A 15,179-nucleotide genomic window follows, 5' to 3' on the forward strand; every position below is an offset into this window, starting at 1 on the left:
TGATGAGCATGGAGCAAGGATTTCTTTCCGGAGAGACATCGGGGCCTGTAACATCCTTTGTTTCACGGAAACATGGCTCTCTCTGGATAGTCTGTCGGAGTAGGTAAAGCCAGCAGGATTCTCAGTACATCGCGCATACAGGAATAAATATCTCTCCAGGAAGCAGAAGGGCGGAGGGGTGTGTTTCATGATTAATGACTCACGGTGTAATTCTAGAAACATACAGGAACTTAAGTCCTTTTGTTCACCCGATCTAGAATACCTCACAATTAAATGCCGACCATATTATCTCCCAAGAGAATTCTCCTCCGTCATCGCCACGGCCCTTTATATCCCACCTCAAGCCGATACCTCGACAGCCCTCAAAGAACTTCACTGGACTTTATGCAAACTGGAAACCACATATCCTGAGGCTGCCTTTATTGTAACTAGGGAATCTGAGATCAAGGCTGCCACTGTTCTATCAACATATCGACTGTACTACTCGTGCTGCTAAGACTCGACCATTCCTATTCAAACTTACATAATGCTTAAAAGGCCCTCCTCCGCCCTCCTTTTGGCAAATTTGACCACGACTCCATCATGCTCCTCCCGTCCTTTTGGCAGAAACTCAGGAAGTACTCGTGCTTTGAACTATTCAACGTTGGTCTGACCAATCGGAATCCACACTTCAGGATTGTTTTGATCACTTGGACTGGGTTATGTTCCAGGTAGCTTGCGAAAATAATCTAGACATATACACTGATTTTATAAGGAAGTGTATAGGCGATGTAGTACCCACGGTGACTATTAAAACTTACCCTAACCAGAAACCGTGCATAAATGGTAGCATTCGCACGAAACTGAAAGCGCGAACCACCGCATTTAACCATAGCAAGATGACTGGTAATATGGCAGAATATAAAGTGTATTTATTCTCTCCGCAAGGCAATCAAACAAGCTAAATGTCAGTTTAGAGAAGAAGTGGAGTTGCAATTCAAAGGCTCAGACACAAGACGTATGTGGCAGGGACGACAGACAATCACGGACTACAAAAGGAAAACCAGCCACGTCGCCGAGACCGGCATCTTGCTTCCGGACAGGCTAAACACATTCTTCGCACGCTTTGAGGATAACACAGTGCCACCGACGCGACCTGCTACCATGGACTGTGGGCTCTCCTTCTCCGTGGCCAACGTGAGTAAAACATTTAACCGTGTTTACCCTCGCAAAGCTGCCGGCCCAGACGGCATCCCTAGCCGCGTCCACAGAGCATGCGCAGACCAGCTGGCTGGTGTGTTTACGGGCATATTCAATATCTCCCTATCCCAGTCTGCTGTCCCCACATGCTTCAAGATGGCCGCCAATGTTCCTGTACTCAAGAAGGCAAAGGTAACTGAACCTAATGACTATGCCCAGTAGCACTCACCTCTGTCATCATGAAGTGCTTTTTAAGGAATGGATCACTATCAATTTGTTAGATATTACTGCCCTGTCGGCGCTAGAAGCACAAGCATTTCGCTACATCCGCAATAACATTTGCTAATCACTTTCCCTTCTATCCCAAGGAGGAGAGGCTGAACATCCGCTCAGACCATTATAATAATCACATGATTACGTCTTTCTAATACATTATATAACATATACTCAGTTTATTAGGTACACCAATCTAGTACCAGCTCGAACCCCCCTTTGCCTTCAGAACAGCCTGAATTCTTCGGGACATGGATTCTCAGTTAGTATCAAAGGACCAAATGTGTACCAGGAAAACATTTCAAACACCATTACAAAACTGTCACCAGCCTGTAACGTTGACACCAGGCAGGATGGGGCCATGCTGCTTACACCAAATCCTTTTTCTGCTTTTAACATGACGCATCAGAAACTGGGAGTCCAGTGTTGGTGATCGCATGCCCCCTGGAGCCTCTTCTTCTTATTTTATGCTGATAGGAGTGGAATCCGGTGTGGTCGTCTGCTGCAATAGCCCATCCATGACAAGAACTGGCGAGTTTTGTGTTCCGGGATGCCGTTCTGCACACTATTCGCCTGTTTGCTATTCGCCTGTTTGTGGGCTGCCTGTTAGCTTGCATGATTCCTGGCATTCTTCTTCGACCTCTCATAATTAAGCTGTTTTTTCCCACATAACTGCCGCTGACTGGATGATTTTTGTTTGTCTCATCATTCTCGTGATAAGCCCAGGAGGCTGGCCAGTTGTGACATACTGGAACCTGCGGCTGGCACCAACGATCATACCATGCTCAAAGTTGCTTAGGCCACTCGTTCTACTCATTCGAATGTTCAATCAAACAGTATCTGAATGCCTGGCTGGAGTCCCCAAAAAATATTTTTACCCCCTCAAGTATTGCGCCAGCCACTTTCCCTTGGGGGAATCCCCATCGAAACCGGATGCAGTTTGATTGCCATCTTCAGTGGAGGTCCAATTCACTTACCTTGCCCCCTCGATTTAGCTCGAGGGAGTGAGTGAACAACTTTGGTCACTTGCGGGGTTGATATGACCCACAATTCAATGTAGAAAACCCACAATTAAAAGTAGCAAACTGTAGTCACATGTCAAACTCTGGTGGCCGCAAAGTGTCAAATTAATCAACAAGGCTGCATTTTCGCATGTCAAAAAAACGGTATGAATCTAGTTTGCTAAAAAATATATATAGACATGGAGTTTACCATTGGCAAATTGGCTTAGTCTCATAGTGAGGAGCTTATAAAACGTAGCTAGATTCATAAACATATTTTGGGGAATTCTGAAATGTATTGGAATAAATGACCAAAGTATAAAACTAGCGTGCTAGCAAGATATGTTAGCTTACTAGGAGGTACATTAATAGCTTTAGGTTGGTTGTTTTTAAAGCTCAACTTCCAGATTTACACCAAGGACGTTACCTCTCCGATCATCATTCTCCCTCGCTTGGCGAGGGACATTTAAGGTACACTAGGAATGTAACGATGTTAAACATCATTACAGGGCAGAGGGCTGTCTACTTTGAGTTTGAAATGCAGTCCCTGTCAGCCTGCTTTTATATCACAAGCCACAGCTACATGACTCACTGTCTGTAGGAGCGAACCATTTTTATGAATGGGGTGTTGTACCTAATAAAATGGCCGAGTGTATATTCACATGTATTTATATTTGTTGTTCAGGAGGAGCGTCAGGACACAAGCTCAGAGGGCGTGTATACCATGGAGGAGCAGAATGACTCAGACACCACCCCTTCCAGGAATAAGATGAGGAAAATGGAGAGTGGATTGTACGCCTGCGACCTGTGTGACAAGATCTTCCAGAAGAGCAGCTCTCTGCTCCGTCATAAATACGAACACACAGGTACGTCGGGAACTAGAGCAATCAAATCTGGGTCATGTTCATTAGGGTGCAACGTAGCGAATCACTTTGCAACTGAAAATGAACGTGAGTGTTTGTTATTGGTTAAAGTTTAGATAGTACCTCCCCGTTTCAGACTGTTTTCTTCCATTTCATACCTACTGATTATCATCCTTACTGCACCTCCCCAGGGAAACCTCAGGGAAATATGAGGCAAAGTGAAACTGAAGGGGGTAATTTCAGAAATCACACACTGACTGACTGCAGTGTTGTCGTTACTATTGTGTATTGCAGAAGGGTGGAGGACACCTCCAATACACATACACACAATATTGGGTAGCTATTATCCAATACACACGCAAACACATACACAGACTCATTCAAACACACACACATGCTGTAAAGCCTGGGAATTGCTTGCCGCCAAGCTCCCCCTGCCAACGACATTACCTTCCCATGTGAAATGTTGGAGGGATGTTGCAAAAGAGCTCTGTTAGTAATTTTACATGAGAACATGGGTAGTGTTGTGGCCAAGCACAGGTCAACCCACTCTGAGGCGTTCTGTCTTTATGACTTTGATACCTGGCGTAGAATCACAGTTTTACATCCAAGTGACTTCACTTAGCCTGGAACTACCCGTTCCTCTCGTTGGTGTAATGTTCAGCCTTCAACCCTGAAGCATTTCTGGTCGGATTGCTCTTTTGTTGTGTGTTGTTTTAAGATATTTCCCATGGATACGTGATGACAAATAATATAGATTTCACCGACCTTTGGCGCTATAACATAAACTGTCTCACAAGCACAACTGTCTGGGGAATTAAAACAATTTGACAGGAGAAGATTTCACTCAACAATAATCCTGCCCTGAATGATTTATTAATTTCTGTCTGAGATATCTTTAAATTTACTGTATATTTCTTTTCTCCCGTGCTACAGGCAAGAGACCCCACGAGTGTGGCATCTGCAGGAAGGCCTTCAAACACAAGCACCACTTGATAGAACACATGCGTCTCCACTCCGGAGAGAAACCCTACCAGTGCGACAAGTGTGGCAAGCGCTTCTCTCACTCAGGCTCTTACTCTCAGCACATGAACCACCGCTACTCTTATTGCAAGAAGGAGGCGCAGGGAGGAGGTCAGGGAGGTGTAGGGGAGGAAGTGCTGGAGATTGAGAGCCCCGTGGGGTTGGGCATGGAAGGGGAGCAGCCGGAGCAGTCAGACAGTAGGCCCACCTCTTCCCCTCCCTCCCACCTGGACTCGGACGAGCGAGGGAGCAGCACCAGAGAGGAGGAGGAGGAGAGTGATGAGGAGGACATGGAGACAGTGGCAGGGGAGGCGGTGGAGGGAGATCCGGACAGCGTTCTGGATATGGATGATATACAAGTGGTACGGATAGGAGATGAGGGAGGGGAAGAGGAGGAGAGAGAGGAGGAGGGGGAAGACATTGGTCAGGAGGGTGGAGAGAATGCAGAAGAGGAAGAGCAAGGAGTGAAGAGAATAGTGGTAGGGGGTGAAGAGGAGGAAGGAGAGGAAGAGGAAGAGGAGGGGTTAGTGGGGGTTGAAGTAAAGGAAGAGCAGGAAGAAAAGGAGGTTACAGGGGAAAAGGCACATACAAGGCAAGAGGAGGTGAAGGAGAACCGTGAGAAAGAGGAGGAACATGGAGGAGAGAAGGAGCAGGATGAGAAGGAAGTGGAGGAGGAGCAGTCAGAGCAGGCTCAGGAGGATTTGAAGGAAGAGACAATGGACACAGAGGAAGCGGTGACCTCAGAGGAGAAGGAAGAATCAGGGGAGGTCATGAAAGAGAATGAAGGTGAAACAAACGGGAACAGTGTTTCAGAAGACTAGAACCAAACACCGACCAGAGCAAAAGGAGATACAAAATAAAACAGGAAGGAAGCAGACCTGTGTTTCTTCCTCTATGAAATGGAATGATCCTTTTTCTCCCCATGACGTTGGGGGAAAGAAAAGGGATAACGTTTGGGTTGCTCTGACGGATGCTGCATTTCAGTTCACTACTGTGTATGAATCCAGGTGTGCCTGAAAAAAATACTAGTGACTTATTCCACAGAAGGAGAAACCATTTTCAGTGTTAGAAAATGTATTTGTAAAAATCAAAAACAAAGTTTAAAGACAAAAAATGCATTATACGGACTTTGTAAGCTAGAACCGACACGTTTTAGATAATGTTTTATTACTAAAACAACCTTGGTTCATTTCTTTTTATCAGTGTTATCATTCATATTTTAACCTTTAAAAAGCTGTACAGTTGGGAGAGATTTCTATACCTTTTTATTGCCAATGAACAAAAAAAATCTGTATTTTATTAAGTTGGAGGGGAGAAAAAAGATCCTGTGCACTACAAGTGGCTTGGTTTACTTATGGCTCTAACAGTTATGTGTTGTCTACCCTTCAGTATTATCGCACTAGACCTACAGTATACAGCATCAGCACGTTAGCTGATAATGTTAGCATACCTTTTGTTTGTTTTACATGGATTGTGAGCCTTAAAGATAAACTGTTGTAAGGTGATGAAGTTCAGCCATGATGATGTTCCAGTAGTTGATTATTACCTTATGGATGAAGAAGATGTCAAGGGGAGTATGGAAGGAGGTACATAAGTCTGCAATGACACATTGTTCTAATTGTTTTGTTAGTTTGTTTGTTCATTTAATAAATCATTACTGAATCAGATCAAGCAGAAGAATAATAAAGAAGAACATTCATGATCTAGGCCTAGAGATCATTTGACCCTTCAGCCCTGGACCCTGTTCCGCTTATGTCGCTTATGCAAAACATTTTTATTTTTATTTTTTAAATACACCATGCATATCAAAAGTGCCATTGCATACTGCTGTTTCTCCTTAGCAGCTGTTGTCAGGTTGTATCAAGGCCCAGATTTGATAGTAGCTCAAACATGTCAACTCTTTCAGCTGATTGACTGTTTTTGGCCCACTACCACTAGTCCTGATGTTGTAGAAGATAGCATTACCATGACTTATAATTTAGACCGGAATTATATATTTGAGATAAAAATCTGCCTCTTTTATAATCAGAGCAATCAATGGCAAAAGGACTTGTAACGGGATGATGAAACATGATTTTGAAGTATTTCCTGCCTTGAAATGTATCCTTTTCCCCAGTCCAGTCCCAGTGCACTTGTTTAACACTTGTGAAACTCTCTCTCTCTTCAGGTAACAAAAGTAGGCAAATATGATACCAGAATGGTTATTCAGACAATATTTTTTACCTGTCAGTATTATTTTGTTGTTGATGTTTTTTTGTAATATGTTAAATGTGTGTACTGTATCTTTTCAGCAATGTCGGTATTATTACCATTCCCAATGATATGGGTTATTTGTTTAGTTATAGAACACTTTTGTATTTATGTGTCTTATTTTTTTATATTTCTTTATGGTTATTTATTACAGTGTAGTGTACAATACTGTAGTTTGTATTAATACAATAATATATTTTAGTATGAAAATAATTTGAAAGGTAAAATGACTACAACAAAGCTGGAACATAAAAAAGTCTGGCATTTTGTAAGTATGTTTTAGAACAAAAATAAAAATGTACTGCTATCTCAAGTTGTCAACACACCCCACAAGCAGGAAATTGGAACATGTCACCTTCCTGCATCCATTAATTCTCATGTTAGTTTTTACCTTTTGCCCACTTTAATATGAAGCTACTGAAACTCTTTGAGAACTAACTGTATGTCTAATAGCATGAGTGTGCTGTTGTATTGACAGATGATCCTTAACCATGAATCTGTCCTTTTGCCAAGCCAAAATAATATTGACCTTTTTTTGTTTTATTTGTGCCAATTTGAACTTTGTATGTCTGCTACGTCAAGGCCACAACCTCTTTTTATATGTCCCTGTTTTAATCCACAATCATTTTTATAGTGATAGTTTGTGCTTTTGTTCTTTTATGACTCCCCATCTCACAATAAAATACATCAATTACATACCCCCTTGTTTGTTGATCTATTTCTTATATTAGCTTGCGAAATAAAGCTTTAGGCTTTTTCCCATTATTGCATGCGCGATAGAACAGCAGGACGTGTACTGCAATTGTTTTTACCACGAAGCGAGACATTCCCCAGCTCTGCTCTGTCAACCAAACAAAAACAAAAACAACGGCCGTCAGGCAGACAGTGTTGCTGATTCCCATACTGCCGATTCCATCTTCCAAAGTTTGCAGAGATTGTAATCAAGGTAAACGCTGCAGATGTAGGCTCAATTGAAAATGACCTTTCAATGTCAAGCATGCTATAGCCATCTATTTACCACCACAAACTGATGCTGGCACTAACATGCTGACCACACCGCTCGCGTCGCGACCGTTGCAAGATAAATGTATACATACATATTATTCAATCACTGCACCCACAACGCTTGCGAGCGTCTGAGTAGCCAGGCGCTAAAATAGAACTTGGTTCTATTTGTGATGCATATCGCGCTGGAAGTCCCGCCTCTCCCATCTCCTCATTGGTTTTTAGGAGCATATACTCACGTGCCATCTCCTCATTTGTTTTTTGGAGTATATACCCACGTGGGTGATTGCATAACCACTCCAGTCGGTAGTGGTTATGCACCTTAAAGCTGGTTGCCAACACATGTCACATGTGCAACCAGAGGGAAAAAACTCTAGACCACATTTATTCCACACACAGAGACACATACAAATCTCTCCCTCCCCCTCAAATTGGCAAATCTGACCATAATTCTACCCTCTTGATTCCTGCTTACAAGCAAACATTAAAGCAGTGCTCAGATGATGTGGATGCTAAGCTACAGGACTGTTTTGCTAGCACAGACTGGAAAATGTTCCGGGTTTCATCCAATGGCATTGAGGAGTACACCACCTCAGTCATCGGCTTCATCAAAAAGTGCATTCACGACGTCGTCCCCACAGTGACCGTACGTACATATCCCAAACAGAAGCCATGGATTACAGGCAACATCCGCACCAAGCTAACTGCTAGAGATATTGCTTTCAAGGAGCGGGAGACTAATCCGGACGCTTATAAGAAATCCCGCAGACGAACCATGAAACAGGACTAAGACTGAGTCCTACTACACCGGCTCTGATGCTCATCGGATGTGGCAGGGCTTGCAAACTATTACAGACTACAAAGCGAAACCCAGTCTCAAGCTGCTCAGCGAGCCGGTCGAGCCGACCAGACGACATAAATACCTTTTATGCTCGCATCGAGGCAAGCAACATTGAAGTACTCATGAGAGCACAAGCTGTTCCGGACGACTGTGTGATCACGCTCTCCGTAGCCGATGTGAGCAAGACCTTTAAATGGGTCAACATGCACAAGGCCACGGGGACAAATTAATTACCAGGACGTGTACTCAGAGCATGCACGGACCAACTGGCAAGTGTCTTCACTGACATTTTTGATTTCTCCATGACGAGTCTCTAAAGACAACATGTTTGTGGTGTGGGGGCTGTACTTTGGCAAAGTGGGTGGGGTTATATCCTTCCTGTTTGGCCCTGTGTCTGCTGACCCCTCCTGTCTCAGCCTCCAGTATTTATGCTGCAGTAGTTTATGTGTCGGGGGGCTAGGGTCAGTTTGTTATATCTGGAGTACTTCTCCTGTCCTATTCGGTGTCCTGTGTGAATTTAAGTGTGCTCTCTCTAATTCTCTCTTTCTTTCTTTCTTTCTCTCTCTTGGAGGACCTGAGCCCAAGGACCATGCCTCAGGACTACCTGACATGATGACTCCTTGCTGTCCCCAGTCCACCTGGCCGTGCTGCTGCTTCAGTTTCAACTGTTCTGCCTTATTATTATTGGACCATGCTGGTCATTTATGAACATTTGAACATCTTGGCCATGTTCTGTTATAATCTCCACCCGGGACAGCCAGAAGAGGACTGGCCATCCCACATGGCCTGGTTCCTCTCTAGGTTTCTTCCTAGGTTTTGGCCTTTCTAGGGAGTTTTTCCTAGCCACCGTGCTTCTACACCTGCATTACTTGCTGTTTGGGGTTTTAGGCTGGGTTTCTGTACAGCACTTTGAGATATCAGCTGATGTACGAAGGGCTATATAAATACATTTGATTTGATTTCAAGCAGACCACCATAGTACCGGTGCCCAAGAAAGCGAGGGTAGCCTGTCTAAATGACTAACACCCCGTACCACTCATATTGGTGGCCATTAAGTGTTTTGAAAGGCTGGTCATGGCTCACATCAACACCATCATCCCAGAAACAATAGACCCACTCCAATTTGCATACCGCCCCAACAGATCCACAATTGATGCAATCTCAATCGCACTCCACACTGCCCTTTCCCACCTGGACAAAAAAACATCTATATGAGAATGCTGTTCATTGACTACAGCTCAGAGTTCAACAGTGCCCACAAAGCTAAGGACCCTGGGACCAAACACCTCCCTCTGCAACTGGATCCTGGACTTCCTGACGGGCCACCCCCAGGTGGAAAAGGGTAGGCAACAACACATCTGCCACATTGATCCTCAACACGGGGCCCCCCCAGGGGTGCGAGTTTATTACCCTTCTGTACTCTCTGTTCACCCACAACTGTGTGGCTAAACACGACACAAACACTATCATTAAGTTTGCTGACGACACAACAGTGGTAGGCCTGATCACAGACAATGATGAAACAGCCTATAGGGAGGTCAGAGACAACAACCGCTCTCTCAACATGAGCAAGACAAAGGAGATGATTGTGGACTACAGGAAAAGGAGGGCTGAACACGCCCCCATTCACATCACCAGGGCTGTGGTGGAGCAGGTTGAGAGTTTCAAGTTCCTTTGTGTCCTCATCATCAACAAACTATCATGGTCCAAACACACCCGGAGACAGTCGTGAAGAGGGCATGACAACACCTTTTCCCACTCAGGAGACTGAAAATATTTGGCAATGGTCCCCAGATCTTCAAAAAGTTATACACCTGCACCATTGAGAGCATCGTGGCAGGTTGCATCACCGCCTTGTATGGCAACTGCTTGGCATCCATCCGTAAGGCCCTACAGAGGGTAGTGAGCATGGCCCAGTACATCACTGGGGCCAAGCTTCCTGCCATCCAGGACCTATATACTAGACAGTGTCAGAGGAAGGCCCAAAACATTGTCAAAGACTCCAGTCACCCAAGTCATAGACCGTTCTCTCTGCTACCGCACGGCAAGCAGTACCGGAGCGCCAAGTCTAGTTTCAAAAGGCTCCTTAACAGTTTCTTCCCCCAAGCCATGATGAGCAATTAATCAGATGGCCACCCAGACTATTTACATTGACCCCCCCTGCTTCTTCTTACACTGCTGCTAATCGCTGTTTGTTATCTATGCATAGTCATAGTTTACCCCTACCTACATGTACAAATTACCTCGACTAACCTATACCCCCACACATTGACTCGCTACCGGTACCCCGTTTATATAGCCTTGTTATAAAAAAATACACAATAAAATACAAGTCAGTTAGTAAGTAAGGTCTACACCTGTTTTATTCGGCACATGTAACAAATAAAAGTATTTGATTTGATCGTGTTCATTCTGCTGAACATTGCCCAGACCAGCCTAAGGTCATTCCTATTGATCTAGATCAGGTTTCCTGCAAGGAGAAGGAGGGTCGACCCTTAACATGAATTAGTAATAGAATGGACCCAAAATCTATAGTCTGATGAGGATCTGAAAGTGATACAATACTCTCACATATCCGTTACTGTTACTCTTCTCAACCTTCGGACTGGAAAAGGGATACTTTCAGGAGGGATTTGGTCCATGTCTGTAGGTCTGAGACAGTATACAATACATCCGTTTCTATGGTTAAAAGAAATTGAGAGCGGGTGTGGGTGTGTTTGTGTGGGAGGGGGGTTCAACAATTGCTGCGCCTCCCTTGTCTATGTGGAGAGTGGGTATGATGAATGTGGAAAAGAGAATGGGGGGTTTTCTTCTCCAAACCCATATCACGCACTCACAAACTGAAATATATGTGTGTGTACATTGTACAATCAGTGAGAGAGAGAAAGCCTCAAACATCACATTCATTTGTATAACCAAACAAGTCAAACCCCCCCAAAATATTGATTGGTTGACAAAAGATCATCCCACAATGCAGGTGATTTCTGTCGGATGAAGTCAGTGAAGAGCAACTGCAGAAACTTGTAATGAACAGCAGTCAAAACTTCATGACCTTTGATTGCATGAACTTCACAAAAATCATGTTGGACAATTTATATCCCATAATGCAACACATTTTGGAAGAAGGTGACCAAAGATGCCCAATGACTTGACAAAAGTGCTTTGCTCGAATGTTCCCAAAGTGTGTGTGAGAGAGTAATCTGTCACTCGGCACTTTGTGAGCTGGTGATTGTGTCTGCTGAGTAGGTGGGGGAGGAGGGATAAGGTAAAATCATTCAGTGCTACCATAACATTATGATAATTACATTACTTCTGTAACATTGTCATGTCAAACTGCCTTCACTAATTACGACATTTTAAAAAATCAGTTTTATGATTTTGATGTCAATAGCAAAATTTTTTTTTTTTTTATGTAAGTCAGTAAAATCACAAGGTGTCAAAACAGGTTGTTCCAGACCAATAGCATAGGTTTTCAGGGCCTATGAGCCCTGGTTAGTGCACTGTATAGGGAAAGGGTGCCATTTGGTACACAGGCTAAGAGGATAACTGCTAAGAGGATATGATGCACCAGTGCCAATAATGGAGCAGAAGCCTGATGAACTATCATGGCTGCTGTGTCTCTGACATGGAACCAAACCCAGGGGACAGTGTCCCAGGGGAAATTTAGAGAAAAGCCAATAAGAGAGAAAAAATGGTGCTCAGGAAATAGCACTCACTAAAATATCATGGCCATTTACTCAACCACTAAATACCAGATTGTATGGTTTACAGTGTGTCTGTGTGTGTCTGTGTGTGCGTGAGTCCTGTGAGTCCCGGTTGGTAGAGCGTGGCGCTTGCAACGCCAGGGTTGTGGGTTTAATTCTCATGGTGAACCAGAATGGGAAAAAAAGAAGGATGAAAATGTATGCTCTCACTACAGTATGTTGCTCTGGATAATAGTGTCTGCTACATGACTAAAATGTCAATGTAAATATGTATTTCCATATATACTATAGAACCATAAACATAAGTAGATACCATAAGAAGTTGTCTCGTCATAGCCGTCATAACATTAGAAAAAGACCCTCCACCTCCAATGTCAATTCGTTGCATTGGTCAATGTGGAAGTCCTAAATGTGTGGATGGCAGTGATTGAATTGTCATTGTCCTGAATTTAGCATATTGAAATATTCTGTATCAACAAAACTGCTCTGAGAAAAGTAATATTGCAACATATTAGCCAACACGGGAGGCGGCCCGCGAAAAAATGTTTTTCCCGGGGCCAAGATGTCTCTGTCTGATATTATTGGGTTGCCTACTCAGCATCTTGATGCTCATGATATAAAAAAGACCCCTACAGCCACACTATAGCTAAATAATTTAGGAATATTTAATGACGTTTTGACAGTCAAATTAATCGAATCTAATTTTAATTAAGAAAGATGGACAAGCATGACTGATAGAGTGAGAGGTGGAAATGCATTATACCAGAGGCAGGTGGGCTACAGGTAGAGATGCAGGCAGAGGATGATGATGTAGGCCTACAGCAAGAACTTTTAAAAAGTTAGGCCAACTAGGTAATCATTCATTATTTGCATTATCTTAATTATCATTCTGCCATTGCATGACAATGCACATTTGTTATAGCCTACAATTGTTTTAAGCCAAAAACAAGACATGTACTTTGGGGGAAATGCTCTCAAAAATCAAGTTTTTTCCAGGTGTTAATTTGCATACCAATAGGCCTACATGACACCAAAAAGGCGCAAAAAATAATAATAATTAGGTTTACATCTATCACAATGTATATTTCAATAGTAGTAAAACAGATTTTGCTTTCGAATGGTCACCAAAATGGAGCTACCCAGCTCCCAATTACCATTTAGATTAACCCCTGGCTATAAAATTACAACAAGGTTTACGTGGAGCTGGATTTTTTGGGGGGGTGAGCTACAGACGGCTGTATTGAACCGTAAAGGTGATCAGATTTCTGGGAGCACCACATACCTAACAGATACAAAGTCATAACAATAACAATGCATTGGTCTACTACACAATCCATGTATTCCCTGAGGCAGGATGGGAGGAGAGAAAGGGAGAAAGCGAGAGAGGGATAGAGAGAAGAAGAGACAGAGAGCTTCAAGTGCCCTCCAGCTAAATAGAGCCGCCTCGTTCCTCGATACAGTGTTTCAATATTCTCAGAAACACCTTGTTGATGCAAAGCCTCAATATTCTCAGAATGTTTCCTTTCCCTGGCAAATAATGCACACAGGCAAATACAACAATTAGCTGAGCGCACACATTGTAAAGAACATTTCTCTGAATGCATAGCAAAAACTTTGGTGGGAGGCACACGAGACAATGACACTGTCATAGTACACTGTATGCTGTCACGTTTTGACCATAGTTCTTTTGTGTTTTCCTTGTTTTAGTGTTGGTCAGGGCGTGAGCTGGGTGGGCATTCAATGTTGTATGTCTAGTTTGTCTATTTCTATGTTTGGCCTGATATGATTCTCAATCAGAGGCAGGTGTTAGTCATTGTCTCTGATTGGGAACCATATTTAGGTAGCCTGTTTTGTGTTGGGTTTTGTGGGTGGTTGTTTCCTGTCTTTGTGTTTTCTGCACCAGTTAGGACTGTTTTGGTTTTGCCACATTTATTGTTTTGTATTCTGTTCATGTTTAGTTTTCTTATTAAAGAAAACATGAACTCTAAACACGCTGCGATTTGGTCCGCCTCTCCTTCCCAGGAAGAAAGCCGTTACATAAGTGTGAGTTCCTATAGCAGGGGGTCTGCAATCTTTTTCATATGAGTGACAATTTATAATTGATCTTACAATTTCTAAAGATCTGCATGCTAGTTAAGATTTTTATATAAGCATTGTAGGCTAGCTACTCAAGTGTGCTCAGAAAATGTCTAACTGTGCACAAACAACAAAGCCGAATTCGAGCTGCGTTTCAGACAGAGGCGCTGTCCATTCAGCCACACCCCACAGAGCTCCAACTATACCTGCCTGTACCGAGGCGCTGTCCATTCAGCGGTGCTGAATCACGGGCGCGGCCTTACGCCTCGATCACACCAATAGGCTTTTTTCTACTCAGCGTCATCTGGATATGTGCACAACAAAAGTTCAACATTCAACTTCTGCCTCCATTTCGGTCAAGCCATCTAAGCATACAGTTTGACTTATACATTCGATAAATCCAACGTTTGCACAACGCTTCAAGGCAAAAGCTGCGTCCCATTGGAAATGAATGTACTTCTGGTGTACCATAATGCAATGATGCTGTCGGTGCAATTGTGGTGTTAATGTGCAGATTTTTCTTCATTCCTTGGTTGAGCTTGTTTGTCTTTATGCTTCCTTGTCAATTGTATACCTAAGGCATTGCTTTGATGTATGCCTTTTATTCCAATGCATGTGTAGAATTTATCTGGCGTAGTTTGCATTCAGTCAGCTGTTTTATGCTACGGTTCTTTTCACATTGATGGTCCTATTTGCAGTCGGCCTTGATGTGGTGTGTCATGATTGACCTGTTCGGGTCATGTTACCGTGGATCACAGTCCTACAGAAACATCTCTATGACACCTCACGCCCAGTGTAAATCTTAAGGCAGCAAACAAATCATTTGTCCTCTCAGTGTGGAGGATTGGAATGTATGGTGGGTCTATGGAGAAAGTACCTCAGGATGGTAACGGGGCATAAATGAACTTTGGGGCAATATATTTCAACAGCCAAAATGGTGGTAACAATGATTATATGAAAATGA

At 43.3% G+C, this 15,179-nt stretch overlaps 1 protein-coding gene across 1 annotated transcript in view; it reads left to right on the forward strand.

Annotated features, from left to right (window-relative positions):
• The window catches only part of LOC124039844 (zinc finger E-box-binding homeobox 1-like), a 104,870-nt gene extending 97,583 nt beyond the window's left edge, over nucleotides 1-7,287 (forward strand). Inside the window, exons 8-9 of the mRNA XM_046356303.1 lie at nucleotides 3,139-3,319; nucleotides 4,253-7,287. Coding sequence (XP_046212259.1) covers nucleotides 3,139-3,319; nucleotides 4,253-5,160 — 1,089 coding nt within the window. The 3' untranslated portion in view covers nucleotides 5,161-7,287. The remainder of the gene's footprint in view (nucleotides 1-3,138; nucleotides 3,320-4,252) is intronic.
• Nucleotides 7,288-15,179: the final 7,892 nt, after the last annotated feature.

The sequence above is a fragment of the Oncorhynchus gorbuscha genome, linkage group LG07, assembly GCF_021184085.1.
Source record: "Oncorhynchus gorbuscha isolate QuinsamMale2020 ecotype Even-year linkage group LG07, OgorEven_v1.0, whole genome shotgun sequence".
Classification (NCBI taxonomy): Eukaryota; Metazoa; Chordata; class Actinopteri; order Salmoniformes; family Salmonidae; genus Oncorhynchus; species Oncorhynchus gorbuscha.